The sequence below is a fragment of the Oryctolagus cuniculus genome, chromosome 5 (genome assembly GCF_051225735.1).
Source record: "Oryctolagus cuniculus isolate XC-2025 breed Fujian yellow rabbit chromosome 5, ASM5122573v1, whole genome shotgun sequence".
Taxonomy (NCBI): Eukaryota; Metazoa; Chordata; class Mammalia; order Lagomorpha; family Leporidae; genus Oryctolagus; species Oryctolagus cuniculus.
The window spans coordinates 130,458,600-130,473,973 of record NC_142871.1 but is presented as its reverse complement, the minus strand read 5'-3'; the positions used below and the strand labels follow the sequence as shown (position 1 = coordinate 130,473,973).

Genomic DNA, 15,374 nt, shown 5'->3' with positions numbered 1-15,374 from the left:
AACAGCTAGTTGGAAGAAATTGTAAAATCTTAATTTACATTAATAGAAAAGTGAATAAGCAGAGAGTAGTAAGATCAACACAAGGCCACCTTGTACATGCAAGTGAGGGGTAAGAAGAGGTTTGAATGGACGGCCTTATTCAAACAGCCCTTATTCTTTATTTATTTATTTATTTTTTGGACAGGCAGAGTGGACAGTGAGAGAGACAGAGAGAAAGGTCTTCCTTTTGCCATTGGTTCACCTTCCAATGGCCGCCGCGGCCAGCGTGCTGCGGCCGGCACACCACGCTGATCTGATGGCAGGAGCCAGGTACTTATCCTGGTCTCTCATGGGGTGCAGGGCCCAAGCACTTGGGCCATCCTCCACTGTACTCCTGGGCCACAGCAGAGAGCTGGCCTGGAAGAGGGGCAACCGGGACAGAATCCGGCGCCCCGACCGGGACTAGAACCCGGTGTGCCGGCGCCGCAAGGCGGAGGACTAGCCTAGTGAGCCGCGGCGCCGGCCAGCCCTTATTCTTATATGTCAAACAAACTTAAAGAGGTTTCTCCTCTTTAAATTATTCATAAATTTAATGTGAGACCAGTAACAATATGGCAGAAACTCTAGGGACCTGGTTTCCTAAAATCATAAAGTTCATATGGAAAAAAATACATATATTAAAAAAAGAAACTGAAAAATGAGACTGATAAAAAGATATCTGTGGGCTGGCACCGCGGCTCACTAGGCTAATCCTCCGCCTGTGGCACTGGCACCCCAGGTTCTAGTCCTGGTCGGGGTGCCGGATTCTGTCCCGGTTGCTCCTCTTCCAGGCCAGCTCTCTGCTGTGGCCAGGGAGTGCAGTGGAGGATGGCCCAAGTGCTTGGGCCCTGCACCCGCATGGGAGACCAGGAGAAGCACCTGGCTCCTGGCTTTGGATCAGCGCAGCGTGTCGGCCATAGAGGCCATTTGGGGGGTGAACCAATGGAAGGAAGACCTTGCGCTCGCTCGCTCTCTCTCTCTCTCTCTCACTGTCTAACTCTGTCTGGAAAAAAAAAAAGATATCTAGCCCTTTAGATTTAAAAATATGCTATTAAGCTTCAATAATAAAAGTGGAGCACTAGAATCTGAAAAGGCTGACAGATCAGTAGACCAGAAAGTCCAAAATAGATTCAAATATGCAAGAAATGCAGTGTACGAAACAGATGGCTTCTAAATGAGCAGGGGGTTGGCAGAGGAATTATTTATTCACTGAATGGTGCTGAGATACCTGGTTAGATACCTGAATACATAACACTGGGTAACTACCTGAATGCAACCCTACTCCAGAGTAAACACTAGGCAGATAAAAAAAACTTAAATATAGAAAACGAAAGTCATAGGTAAACATGGAGAAAAGATTTTTTTGCTATATGACATTGACCCTGAAGTCAGGATATAAATTTGGTAACAAAAAATTTCCACACAGGAAAGAAAAACATAAACAGATTTGAACAACGAACTGAGCAAAACAGATTTGAATATTCAGCCTTCCTAAGAGAAATTTAGACTAGAACCAGGGGCTGTCTCTTCTCTCCTCTCAGACTGTCCAAGGCCAGGAAGTGGACAAACGCCGAGGGGCTTGGCTTGTCGTGCAGCCCTGGTGGAAATGCAAACAGGGACCCCGTCTGTGCAGGACAGTGTCCACCAGCAGCCCCTAAGGCACCCCAGAGTCCACCGTGGAAGTGGCCCTTCTGCTCACAGCACTGGACACTGGACACTGCTTGCAACAGCAGAAGATCAGAAACGACCGAAATATTCACTGGTGGTGGCTGCTTCAATTACAGTCCCTGTGAAAAAGAAGGAAGCAGCTCCACCTGCACTAACATGGAATTGTTACTAAGAAATACCATCAGGTGAAAACCAAACAAACAAGGCACACACAACATTACTTTCTGGAACATCTCTCAGCAGTTCCTTTCATTTTCCCCCCTAAATATCCAGGTCCTCAAAACTGCGTTGCTACCCCCTGGCCTCATCATCACCTTTCTCCCAGGTGGGTTCCTCTGACCACACTGTCACCTCCTTGCCCTGTCTTGTCTGAGGAGTTCAGCACACTGCCACTGCCTCCAGGAAGCCCTCCTGACCCTCTAAGTGCCTTGATGTTCCCATCTCATGGTCTGGCCCTCATTTGGACATCACACTCTCAGTGGCACCACAGTGAACTGTACCCATCTGATTACTGGCTGCCTCCCCTATTTGACCAAGAGCTGCACCGGGCCTTGCGGGACAGAAGCTCTGGAAAGGGACAGACGCATGATGGCTGACAAGAGCACCTGCTCCCCACAACGTGAGATTTGGGTCACATTATTCCCTTACGTTTTGTAAAACCTTTGAAGGTCCAGGAATAAATCCCAAACTCCTAAAACAGAATAATAGAGAGTGGGAGGGGAGGATCGTGATAGGATACTTTCATGTTTGGGTTTAAAATGGAAACAAGAGGCCAGTGCTGTGGCATGGCAGGTAAAGCTGCCGCCTCATCCCATCTAGGCACTGGTTCAAGACCTGGCTGCTCCCCTTCTGATCCAGCTCTTTGCTATGGCCTGGGAAAGCAGTGGAAGATGGCCCAAGTACTTGGGCCCCTGCACCCAAGTGGGAGACCTGGATGAAGCACCTGGCTCCTGGCTTCGGCCTGGCTCAGTCCCGGCCATTGCGGCCATTTGGGGAGTGAACCAGCAGTTGGAAGATGTCTCTCCTTCTCTCTATGTAGCTCTGCCTTTCAAATAAATAAAATAAATCTTTACAATAATAAAAAGGAAAACACGCATGACAGGGCTGGAGGGAGCATTCTCACTGCACACCCTCCGTGCCTCTTGATTTCTGAAATCATTCAGTTATGTATGTAAGCATGGCAATAAAATACTTTATTCTGTATTTCCAAAATGCTGTGAAATTATCACATGCTTCTTTTTGCAAATACTGTTTCAAAGGATAACTTCAAAACTCACGTGCGGGCCAGCGCCGCGGCTCAATAGGCTAATCCTCCGCCTTGCAGCGCCGGTACACCGGGTTCTAGTCCCGGTCACGGCACCGGATTCTGTCCCGGTTGCCCCTCTTCCAGGCCAGCTCTCTGCTGTGGCCCGGGAGTGCAGCGGAGGATGGCCCAAGTGCTTGGGCCCTGCACCCCATGGGAGACCAGGAGAAGCACCTGGCTCCTGCCATCGGATCAGCGCAGCACGCCGGCCGCGGCGGCATTGGAGGGTGAACCAACGGTAAAGGAAGACCTTTCACTCTGTCTCTCTCTCTCACTGTCCACTCTGCCTGTCAAAAAAAAAAAAAAAAAAAAAAACCCAAAAAAACCAAAAAACACACACAAAAAAAAACAAAAAAACAAACTCAAGTGCGCTTACTTACAAGTCTTTGAGCTAGTTCCTCACTGTTATAAAGCTACCTTGCATTTCCTTTTCGGGGTTCCCAATGAAGTCTGCAAAGTAGGCAAGCCTGTCGCCCCCTTGGAAAACACACGCGTGTCTTCCCGTGCTTGGCTCCGGCAGTCCTTGTGCTGACACGTATGACTGATGTGCAGGGCTGTCCATCTTCAGGGTGCTGGAGACGCTCCCAGGGAGGCGTTCCCAATGCAGGCCTCCTGCGTCAGTGGGCCTGTGCAGCCCTGGAGTCTGCACGTTACCATCACCACAGGAGACCCCCATGCAGGCAGGTGGTCCTGAGCCCAGGCCTGCCAAAACATCCATCCAGGGCTTGGTACCAACACAGTGTTTTTTCACGTAGAAGTGAAGATGCCATGTGGCATGAATTCAGAACTGAGCGTGAGCTCCTCCCCCAACACACACACACACACACACACACACAGCTCCCATGGCCTTCATACACATCCATGCTAACTTACACAGCTTATCACGGGGTCCTTTGTACCCTCACCTTTCTCCTGTCTCAGCCTTGGGAGAACGAGAACCAAGTGCTTACCCCGAGGCGCCGACGTGGGGACATCAAAGGCCCTGTGATAGAAACCAAAGCATAGGGCTTGGATTTTACTTTCTTTGGCTTGGGGATCCGTTTTACTCTGCCAGCTGGTAACTTCCAGTTATTCCCTCCCCCTTGCAGCTCAGACGTGGACAAGCAACTGGGGTACTGTTTTGTTGTTCTCTTTGAAAATATGCAGGCGTGTATAAATCACTTCGGGGAGCTTTCTCTGCCTTTCCCAGGACCTCTGAGGAGCCCTTTAGTCTGTGAACCTTAAAAAGTGAGAATGCCTGAAAAAGCAACAGCGGTGGTTCAGATACACAGCCCAGGGGGGTTTGCACATCACATAAACGGCCAAGTGTGCCGGGAAGGGGCCCACAAGGTCCAGCGGCAGCTCCATGCTACCCCCTGGTGGCAAGATGCCCCAAGGCCTCCCTCCTGGCCTTGCGTGTAACCTGTTCTCCCGCTCAGGCTACTCAGGACCGCTACAATGCCCCAGCAGCGCCAAGCTTAAGTGTGCCCACAAAAAAATTTGCTGGTGTGATTGGCAGGAGCCAAAAACACACAGTCTGAACCTGACCTTCTGTCCAGCTGCTGATCACTGGTTCGACCAGCTGTGTTGCCCCCTTTCAGTCCTGCAGAGCTGCTGAGTCTGATGGCAGGGCGCAGACCAATCACAAGGAAGGTGTGAGACCGCGGGCCCACAAAATATAAGACACACATGCCTCCACCATCACCATAAAACCCCACAGCTTTTGACAAAGGTCCCTGCAGCCACCGAGAGGACCCCAACTATAGCTGGAGCCCTCAGAATGGGTCAGGGATGGCTTGGAAGTGGCTGTGTCCCCGAGGTTCAATTTGGATGACTTACCCTGAAGAACAGAGAGGGCGAGCAGAGAACCGAGTCATTCACCACACTGCTGACACTCACCTAGGGCTCTGGGGCTCCAGGCCCGCAGGGATCAGAGTAAGAAGTGACCCTGGGGGCCAGTGCTGTGGCCTAGCAGGTAAAGCCGCTGCCTGCAGCACTGGCATCCCATATGGGTGCCGGTTCAAGTCCTGGCTGCTCCACTTCTGATCCAGCTCTCTGCTATGGCCTGGAAAACTGTGGAAGATGGCCCAAGCCCTTGGGTGCCTGCACCTGCATGGGAGACCCAGAGGAAGCTCCTGGCTTCAGATGGGCCCAGCTCCAGCCGTTGCGACCAATTGGGGAATTAACCAGAGGATGGAAGACCTCTCTCTCTCTGCCTTTCTTTCTCTCTGTGTGTAACTGACTTTCAAACAATAAATAAATCTAAAAAAAAAAAAAAAAAAAAGAAAAAGAAATGACCCCGGGTGCCAGTGGGGCGGGGGGGTGGGGGGTAGGGGGGAGTCAGGTGGTAAAAATCCTTTCATTAAACCTAAAGAACTTCCTAGAAGTGCCTGACTCTTGTAACCAGAGTCGTCTTTAGAAACAAACCAGGAATCGTGAGGAACAAATGTGCTCTGCCCCAGGTGGAGAGGAGAAGGAACACAGGTGATGGCCCTGGGAGCCCTTCTAGCCCGTTAGTTGAGACTCATCGAGCAGCCCTTATGAGCAGGCAAAGGCCAATGTACGAGTAGGACTGGGCTGGAAACAGCCTCCCCGTGAACGCAGCTGTCACGGGACTGCGCACACGAGCCCCGGGATTCCAGGTTCCCTGCTGATGGAGACGCCTTTCACAGCAGCTGCATGCTGGGTAAGTGGTCAGGCCCTGACTGGAAGTTCTGAGATCCATCGGCCTCAATCCAGGGAATCAAGACTGTACCTAACGCTGAGTGATCTGATGACCTGTCAGGCATTTAATTGGTTCACACCCCACTCCTCCCAGAAGCCAATGCCACCATGGCAGGGGGGAGTGACAGACTGCATGGTGGATCCCATGGAAGATGGGCTTACGGCAGCCTGGGCTCTTCCTCACATCAACAGCCCCGTTTTCACTACTGAGGTTCACCCATAATTTGAGTCTCCTGCGTGCTGGGGAGATGTCTCTACCTTACAGGGATTACTAAACGGACCAAATCTTAATTCAGTTACAGGTGTTTTGTTTCAGGGGAAGATTCCGATTTTCCCCAAATCTTTTATTTTTTGATTTATTTATTTGAAAGGCTGCATTACAGAGGGAAGGAGGAAGGGAGGGAGATATCTTATATCCACAGGTTCACTGGTTGAAGCCAGGAGCCTGGGACTCCATCAGGGTCTCCCACGTGGGTGGCAGGGGCCCAAGCACTTGGGCCATCTTCCCCTGCTTCTCCCAGAAGCATTTGCAGGGATCTGGATTGGAAGTGGGACAGCCATGACTCAAACAGGTGCCCATATGTGATGCCAGCATTGCAGGTGGAAGCTTAACCTGCAGCACCACGACACTGATGTCCTATTTATTTCTCAAATTTTTATTTTTTTATGTTATTCAGAAGGCAGAGTGACAGAAAGAGACAGAGATCTTCCATCTGCCAGTTCACTCCCCAAATGCCCACAAGCGCAGGGCTGGGCCAGGTGAAGACTGCAAAACAGAAATTCAATCCAGGTCTCCAATGTGGGTGGGGGGACCGGAGCACTGAGTCACCACCTGCTGCCTCCCAGGGGGCACGTTAGCAGGAAGCTACAATCGGAAGCTGAGCCAGGACTTGCACCCAGGCACTTCAATAGGGATGTGGGTATCCCAACTAGTGTCTTAACTGCTGCTCTAAATGCCTGTTCCCAGAATTACACATTTTAAAAATGCAAATTGATGCTTTCCTACAACGGTGCTTATGGCCCTGTGCACTGTAGTGAAACTTTGATTAGGGAGATTTTACCTTGTATTGAGCTTTTATGAAATGGAAAAATGTGGGGGAAATTAAGAAAGCCTTAAGAGGACAGATTGAAAAACAAATACTACCTAAAACACAGTCAAAACGTCCCGGTCTAGTAGGGATACACGTGTTTCCTGGACCTTCCACACGTCCAGTTCAGATGCAAGTCATGGGAGGAAGACTTCTCTGTGAGCTACGAGGCACCTGCTGCTCAACTGGATGATCCCAGGGTCACCATCCCCATCAGCAAAGGGCTGGAAAGATGAGTGACGGGTGTGAGGATTTCCAGTGGGGACTGAAGCACATGGGGCGGGTTGACCCCACGATGGGGTCCATGAGCACCTCACCTCTGCCCTTGCCAGAACAAAATCTCATCTCTAGCTTACTGTGAGCATGTGTTTTATTCTGTGCCCCACCTCACTCCCAGCTGGGCTGTGTGCTTGGAGAAGAGGGAATATGTCTGTTTTTTCTCCTGGTCATGCCTCGGGTGCCTGGTGGTTAAATTTCAATTGGGGTGGGCATTCGGCTCAGCAGTTTGGATATCAGTTGCAATGGCCACAAGTCCTGGCTCTGCTCCCAATCACAGCTTCCTGTCAATGCTCACCCTGGGAGGCAGCAGGTGATGGCTCAAGCACGTGGGTCCCTGCCACCCACATGGGGAGCCAGATGGAGTTCCAGATTTTCCGGCTTGGACATGGCCCTGCCTTGGCCATTTCAGGCATTTGGAAAGTCAACCAGCTGATGGGAGAAAGCTCTCTTGTTTTCCTTCTCTCTCTGCCTTTCAAAGAAATAAACACAAAATAAACTTTTGAAAATTTAATTTGAGCTAACAACCTGCTTTAAATCAAACAAGAATAAAGGAAATAATTAATAGACCTCTTTTTAAAAATATTTTATTTATTTGAAAGGCAGAGTTACAGGGAGAGACAGAGATCTTCCATCCACTGGTTCACTGCTCTTATGACTACAAAGCTTGAGGCTTGGGCAGGCCGAATCCAAGAGCCTGGAACTCCATCTGGATTTCCCACATGGGTGCAGCAGCCCAAGCACTTGGGCCATCTTCCACTGCTTTCCTAGGTGCATTGGCAGGGAGCTGGATTGCAGGTGGAGCAGTAGGATAACAAGCCAGGGCCCATATGAGATGCCTGCACTGCAGGGGCAGTGGCTTAACCCTCTAGGCCACAGCACCAGCTCACGACAGACCTACAGACCTCTATTACTTAACAATGTTTCCTAAGTGTTAAAGTTATTTGCATACCACAAGATTTAATAACTGAACTCTGAAGTTGAAAACTTAACGAAGGTATCAGTAATTGTTTAAAATACCGTTTGGAAAAAAACCAGCAGTGTGATCCACAAAGTATTTAATGGCTTGTAAGGAACCTGAACTCCGACACCATTATGGAAGATGCTGGCCTGAACTTGGGCCTGAGGAGCGTTGCTGAAGTAACTCTTCACCGGGGGCTGCAGACCAAAACACTGCTCTCTCTAAGTAAGACACGCCCCCAGCAGCCAGTAAGCCTGCAGTGCCACTCCCAGCCTTCGGACCCAGAATCTTCCAGAATCTTTCCTGATGAAGCTATCCTGATCAACCAGCTGTAGAGTCTCCGGGATCCCCTCTTGGTGCCCAGGACTCCCTCTGCTCTCAGCTTCCTTACGGAGTGGGGAATGGCGGATGGCGAGGTTGGGACAGAGGACCTGCTTCTGAAAGGGAGACATTTTAGGAGTTTGTTTTGCAACATTCGTGACTGAAAAGGCGAGGACTAAGGCAGGAAGAACAACCAAAACCAAAACCAAGTAACTCTCCCTCTCCCCCCAAATAAATACTTCCAGGAGAAGAAAATGCTATAAGACTTAGAGAGAACAGTTTTGGTTGATGGACAGCCCTGATGCGCTTAGGCATCACTTCGGAGGGCTGGGTACTTTAACAGACAACTCAACACAGGCCCTCTCAAATAACGAGCCGAGCAGGCCTCCCTTCTGGAGAACGTAATTTTTATAAATGGCATCAGACCCGCTGCGAGCGTCATTCACAGTTCTGCCAGAAACGAGGCGAAGTCCCGAGGTGCAAGGACGCAGGGTGTGGCCGGGCTGGCGGCCAGCTGTCTTGTGCGCGTCCGTCCAGGGCAGCGGCGCGCTACGGCCCCTCGGCAGGCCTCAGCAGCAGCTCGCGCTCCAGCTGCTCTGCCGTCAGGGTGCCCTGGATGGGCGTGCAGCCCGGGTTGAACACGGAGTAGGCGCTCTTCTCCCCGGCCCGCCTCTCTCCGGGACCGCGGGTGCCCACGTACATCCAGTAGAACAAGGACAGGACAAAATACACCAGGCCGAACTCCAGCTCCACAAACAGCCCCAGAAGCACCAGCCAGAGGAGAACCTTCAAGAAGGTGATGTTGGTCAGCAAAGACCAGTTCCCAGGTGGAGGCGCAGGTGGAGGCGCGGGTGGAGGGCCAGCTGGGTCCTGTGGGCGCCGGGCCGCGCTGCTGCCAGGCCGAGCCCCGTCCTAGGACACACAAGCAAACACAAGTGAGGGCAAAGAGCAGCGGAGCGGGCAGGCTGCTCCTGACGGCCGGTTCCTCGCCCTGCCCTAGTCTGCCACCATCCCGGCCCCGCTCCACCCCATCGGAGCAGCAGGAACCCTGGGGAGCTGTGAGCTGGTAAATGCCGCACAGCGTCCCAACGGCATACGTCCCTTAGTGAGAGTCCTTTCTTCACATCGGTTTGCTGTGGACCAGGGCAAATCTATGCTTCCCAAAAGCACAACTCCCTAGTGGCTGACAAGGCCACGGCCACAAGGTGTGCGGCAGGTACAGTCAGGTGCACCGCAGGGCTGCTGAGCATAGGGGCCACGGTGAGTGCGGTGTTTCTAACACGGAAACCACACCAGAGGCAGGACGTGGAAATCCCTTTCGTGTATTAGAAAGTCACTGTTAGATATCCTGGGGCCCCTGACCATTCCATCCCATGGCCATCCCACCCAGGGCCTCATCACAAGCCCCACAGCCCCCTGCCACCGGGACTTCTCCTAACCAGATGGCCTGCCACGCCCCTTCCCTCCCCGGGACCAGCCAGTCAGGAAGTTTCCCTGGGCTGGAGGGCCATGCTGCCCACAGCCCCTGCGCTGGATGCCTCATCTCCAGCCCTGTTTTCAAAGCAACTTCCAGAAAGCATTGTATGTGACCCACGCACTGACCCCACAAGTCATCACTTTCTCTCCCTGGTTACTTTCTTTCTTTCCTATTCCATTCTTTGAAGATCTTTAATGGGGAACAAAATCTTCTACGCTGATTTCACCATCAGCTAATGGACCACAACTTGCAGCTTGGAGAACAGTGGTCTACAGTTTCTCCTGAACTGCATAATGCAGTCCTCTTCTACAGCCCACTCCCCGCCCCTGCCCATGGTCCTGGGTCTTCTCCACCTCTCAACTCCTCATCTGCCTTCCTAGAAAGCTCCATGTGCACTGGGTGTGGCCTGACACCCCCACCCCGGCCAAACTGCTCAGTGCCCAGGCATCCTTCATACAGGTCAGCCGCATCCCTGGCTGGTCCACACTTGCCACGAAGGCCATGGACTGCCACTGGGCCTTCAGGCATCTCCAGAGCCAAACAGCACCCCTCACACGCTGGCTGTGAACACACAGCAGGGCAGTCAGTCCATTTGTTTCAGTTTCCTCCCTTATTCTCCTTCATGTGAAAATGTAAAAGGGGACCACAGTTACTGGTCTTGATAAAATGTTCGTCATGTGACTTTGGTGCTTCCAGAAGTCTATTTTGTTCCTTCCAGATTTTATTTGAGAGGTAGAGTTACAGACAGGGAGAGGGAGACGGAGAGGGAGAGGGAGAGGGAGAGGGAGAGGGAGAGGGAGAGGGAGAGGGAGAGGGAGAGGGAGAGGGAGAGGGAGAGAGAGAGACAGGTCTTCCATCAGCTGGTTCACTCCCCAATTGGCCACACGGCTGGAGCTGAGCTGATCCAAAGCCAGGAAGCAGGAGCTTTCTCCAGGTCTCCCACGTGGATGCAAGGGCCCAAGTGCTTTGGCCATCTTCCACTGCTTCCCCAGGCCACAGCAGAGAGCTAGATCAGAAGAGGAGCAGCCAGAACTGGAACCGGGGCCCATATGGGATGCCGGCGCCGCAGGCGGAGCATTAACCTACTGCGCCACGGTGCCGGCCCCAGACCCTTCTCTTCTAGCATCAACATTGTTAATGATTAGCTTTTCAATTAGGTTGCAAAGTCTTACTGGGGAGACCCGTAACATAGCACTGGCACCGCCTCCCAGCCTTAAAGAGAGAATTGTGCCTCTCAGCTGTGACGGCGTGCACAATGCTGCCAGTCCAAGAAGGAAGCATCAGGGTGGGGAAGGTTTGACCTCTGGGAACGGGCAGTGTGACTGCAGCATCCTGGCCCAGGGCATGGGGTGTGGGGGGCCTGAGGAAGGGCCACAGCCACACCACATAGGGCCAGGCAGGCAACAGTGAAGATTCCAGAAATGGGAAGCTGCTGAAACTCTTAGCAGAAGGCCCAGCAAAACAGCCTTAAAAAATGCTGAAGCTCCTGTAATCTGGGAGAAGGCATGATTATCACCAACTTACTGATGAGGAAACACTGGGAGGTTAAACCATTTCCCTACAGTCACACAGCTGGTGACAGGCAGATATGAGGTAGACCTGAGACCCCAGGATGGTCTCCCTCCAAAGCTCTTCTGACTTAATTGGGGGCCTTTTGGGGGGTGGTAGGGAGATAGGCTGGGGACGTTAGAGGGAGATGGTGGTGAATAAACTGGCACAGGGAACAAACAAGAGGTGGGGGACACAAAAGTCCCTCTGGCCCATTTGGAACGAACTCTACTACCAATTAGCCCTCTGCCCTGAAAGCTGTGTCAGATGTTTGTAGCAAGCTCAAAAAGTGTGTGGAGGGGCCGGCACTGTGGGGTAGTAAGCTAAGCTCTGCCTGCGGCACCAGCAGCCCATATGGGCACCAGTTTGAGTCCTAGCTGCTCCACTGCCAACCCAGGTCTCTGCTTATGGCCTGAGAAAGCAGTGCTTGGGCCTATTAGGAGGCCAGGAAGAAGCTCCTGGCTCCTGGTTTCAGACTGGCCAGCTCCAACTGTTGCAGCCATTTAAGGAGTGAACCAGTGGATGAAAGACCTTTCTCTCTGTCTCTCCCTCTCTAACTCTCTCTCAAATAAATAAATAAATCTTTAAAAAAGTAGGTGGAATATGGAATTAAAAGATGTTTATTTTGGTGCAAAAAAAAAAAGTTTGAAATCCATGCATGTTTTCAGGATACATATTTCCCATGAACTTTTGGAAGTCCCTTTGTACAGGCATAGTTCAGGGAAGGCATTTCTATTTCTCAAATAGCCAAGCTGTTTCCTACCTCTGAGGCTACCATTCACATAACCTTGCTGGCTCCCTCTTCCGCAAACCTCAGCAAAATGTCACCGCAGGTGCCCTTGGCCTTGTCCCCCAGGCTTCTGCAGGGGTAGTTCCTTCTCCTCAAATGCCACCTCCTCAGGGAGACCCTCCCTGCTCACCCAGTGTAAAACAGTGCTTTGTCCCCCTCACCCCCACTCACTATCATAGTGCTCAGATTTATTTTTAGTTGCCCTTCATAGCATGTATCATGCCACCGTTTGTCCTCCTTCCCATGCCACCCCAAAGTGAAACACACGTTCCAGGACAGCTGGACTCCGTGTCTTAACCATGTGGACTCCTAAGTTGCAGGACAGAGCGGGAACACTGTGGGCACAGGATACAGTTTTGTGGAAGGAGGGGGTTTAGGGAGGGAAGGAGGGAGGAAGGAGAGTAAGGGAGAGGGAGAAAGATGACCTCTAGATTTGGGGGCCAGTGTGAGACTGTGCTTAGTGGGGTATTCCAAAGACAGTATTTGTAGAAACAAATCTACAGAGTTGGGGAATGGACCCTAGGGCTGAACGGCACCCTGGGGTGGCCTGTGTGAGCTAGGGCTGGAGTGGGGGCAGGAGGCAGGAGGCTCCTTCAGGATTTGAAAAGAAAAGTTAAAGCATTTTTGTCCTGGCATGGTAAAAAGCTCATCACAGAATTGAGCGTTTTACTTGGGGGCAACTGCTTTCCCCCCAGCAAAACTGGATACTTCTCTACCAATACTGAAAAGTAGCAGCTCCAAATAGAAAGCCAAAGAAATGTCTGACAGGCCACAGTGTGTGCCATCAGCATTATCAGGTAAGACATAGATATAACTTAGGAAAAAAAAATTTTTTTTATGAGAATTTTTACACCAGGGCAAACCCGGGAATGAGAGAGTGGATGAAAATGAGTCTAAAGCGGAGCTGCTTATGCAATGTGGAGCGGTTGCGGGGCCCCAACGGGGGGCCCAGCGTCTCCCCCATCTTTCTGTTGGGCCACCAGCTCTTGAGCGTCCACTGTAAGGGAAGCTTTCTCCCAGCTCAGCGTCTCTGGAAATGAGACAGGCAGCCAAAGGCTCTTTGTGTGCGTTAGGCATTGTTCTTTAACCACTGGGGATTACCGGGTAAGGCAAACATTCTAAAATCTTCTGCAGTTGCTACACTCAGTTCTGATCAACAGTAAAGTTAACCAGAGACAATTGAGACAAACTGGCACGCAAGGAAATGGGGCCGTTTGAACCCTGCTGCCCTCTTTTTAGCTCTGTCTGGAAACCACGTGGGACCCTGTGTGTTGTAGAGAATAACATGGGGGCTCAAAACTGAGAAACAGGAAGTTCAAAAAAAAATAGTTCCTCAAATCAGATGTTGTGTAGTAACAGTTGAACTTAAGTTTAGGTGAGTAAGGTACTTAGGTACTTCACTCCAGCACTTTTTGTTTGTTTTTGGAGAAAAATAAGACCGGGTCACTCCTCAAGTGCCAACAGCTGGGAAGAACCCTGTGGCACAGGTATGGAGCTCAGGCACTCCACACAGGACTGGGGTGTCCCAACCAGCATCTCGACCGCGAGGATCCATGCCCACCCCCATTTTAATTTTCCCAAAATCACTTGTTTGGTTCTTATCACACTTGGGAGGCACAAAGGTCTTGCCAGGGGCTGTCAGCAAGCAGGGATTTTCCCTTGACGTGTTTTGTTACGTGTTCCATGGGGACGCTGCGGATGTCGCGTGCCAGTCGCCTTGTCCCTTTACTTTTACGAGTGAAAGCTACATGAAGCCACAGCACTCTCAATCAATAAGAATCGAGTTAGGGGCGAAAAGCCTATCCTACCAATCCAAATCCTTTCTCCGCCTTGGACGTCCACCCCATCCATTCCCTCATCCTACAGCCACGCCCAAGCGTATGCCCCCCGCCCCACGCCGTGGCAGTAACCGGCACCCCACTCGGGGCAGCTCGGGATTCAACGCACAGGTTCACAAAGCCGGGCTGTGGGGACCCCGGGTACCACAAAAACGCAGGCCCCTCTGCTAGCCACTCCCCGTCGGTCTCCACCAGCCCTTTAGCACGGGGCTGGGCGCTGTGAAGACGCTTCCCAAAGCCACGTGGATCACTCGGCTCTCGGGGAATGATCGGTGGCCAGGGGGCCCTGGCTTACGACGGCCTGCGAGCGATCGGGAGCTGCGCAGGCGACGCGCCCGGGTGACACGTCAGGCGCCGGCTCCGGAGCAGGAGCGAGGCGCCTTCAGCCCCGCCCGGCGCCCCGAGGAAAACTCGCCCGGACGGCGCCGAAGGGGCGTGGCCGGGCCCGGCACGTGAGGGGCGGGCCGCCGCGTGGTGGGCGGGGCGTCAGCACAGGGTTTTCAGGGAGGCCCGAGGTGGGGGGGAGTGTCTCCGAGGCCAGTTCCGGGAGCAAGGCCTCCCTGCTCTCACCTGAGCGAGGCCGGGCTGGACTCGGGCGCTCGCGGCCCTCGGTTTCCACACCCAGAACCGTGTTAGCCAGCCTGGGGCTGCCTCTGGAGGCTCAGCTGCTTCTGTCTTCTTTGCCGAGGCTCCTGCGCTCTGGCTCGAAGTGCTAGGCTGGGCCGCCAGCCCGGCCCGCCTCCGGGCCTCCCGGAACTCTGCTAACCGCTGTTCCATGGCGCGCGCCTCGCCCCGCCCCTGCCGCCGCGCTCCCTGGCGCGCGCGCGCGCCCGCCCGCCCGCAGGCCTCCTTTCCGGGTTTTCCTCGGCGCGGGGCCGCCGTGCGCCTGCGCCGCCGGGGCTGGGCTGCGCGTGCGCGCCGGTGTGGCCCGGGGGCCCGGGCTTTGTGACGCGCGCCGCGGGCAGGTGTCCCGGAGTGTTTCGCGCTTCCAGCGCGCGTGGGCTCAGTGCCGCTGCCCGGATACAAGGCTGAGCCGTTCGTTGTTCCTCCGTCCTGCGCCGGGCTCCTCTGAGGGGAGCTCCGTCTCGCGTCGAGGCTGATCCCTACACCTGCATGCCGCATGCTGTAGGCGTGGGAACACAGTGACTGCACCTGGCGTGGGAGGCCGGGGTCGAGGAGAGCAGGCAGCCCACATCTTAGTGCTGAGAGGGTGACAACCAAGCGGGCTGTGCAGACCTCAGTCCTTGCTCTTGCCACGCCGGACCCTTTTTTAAGAAAAGCTTTTACTGTGGAGCCTGCGTTGTGGTGGAGCGGGTAAGGCCACCACCTGCAGCGCCGGCATCCCGTGTGTCTGCTCCAGCCCCGGTCCAGCTCCCTGATAGA

General features: G+C 53.1%; 1 protein-coding gene across 1 annotated transcript; it reads right to left on the bottom strand.

The window, feature by feature from the left end:
• Positions 1-8,728: 8,728 nt before the first annotated feature.
• Positions 8,729-14,863, bottom strand: SAYSD1 (SAYSVFN motif domain containing 1). The gene is made up of 2 exons (XM_008262870.5): positions 14,562-14,863; positions 8,729-9,250 (listed from the first exon to the last, which is right to left on the bottom strand). Exons 1-2 carry the CDS (start codon positions 14,766-14,768, stop codon positions 8,888-8,890), a joined length of 570 nt encoding a protein of 189 aa, XP_008261092.1. The 5' UTR covers positions 14,769-14,863; the 3' UTR covers positions 8,729-8,887.
• Positions 14,864-15,374: the final 511 nt, after the last annotated feature.

What these genes read in the sequence shown, in the direction of transcription:
- SAYSD1 (XM_008262870.5), bottom strand. Translation starts at nt 14,768, where the DNA reads ATGGAACAGCGGTTAGCAGAGTTCCGGGAGGCCCGGAGGCGGGCCGGG. An exon ending in TCCAGCCCGGCCTCGCTCAG is followed by an intron (nt 9,251 to 14,561) that starts GTGAGAGCAGGG and finishes TGTGTGTCCTAG; the next exon opens with GACGGGGCTCGGCCTGGCAG.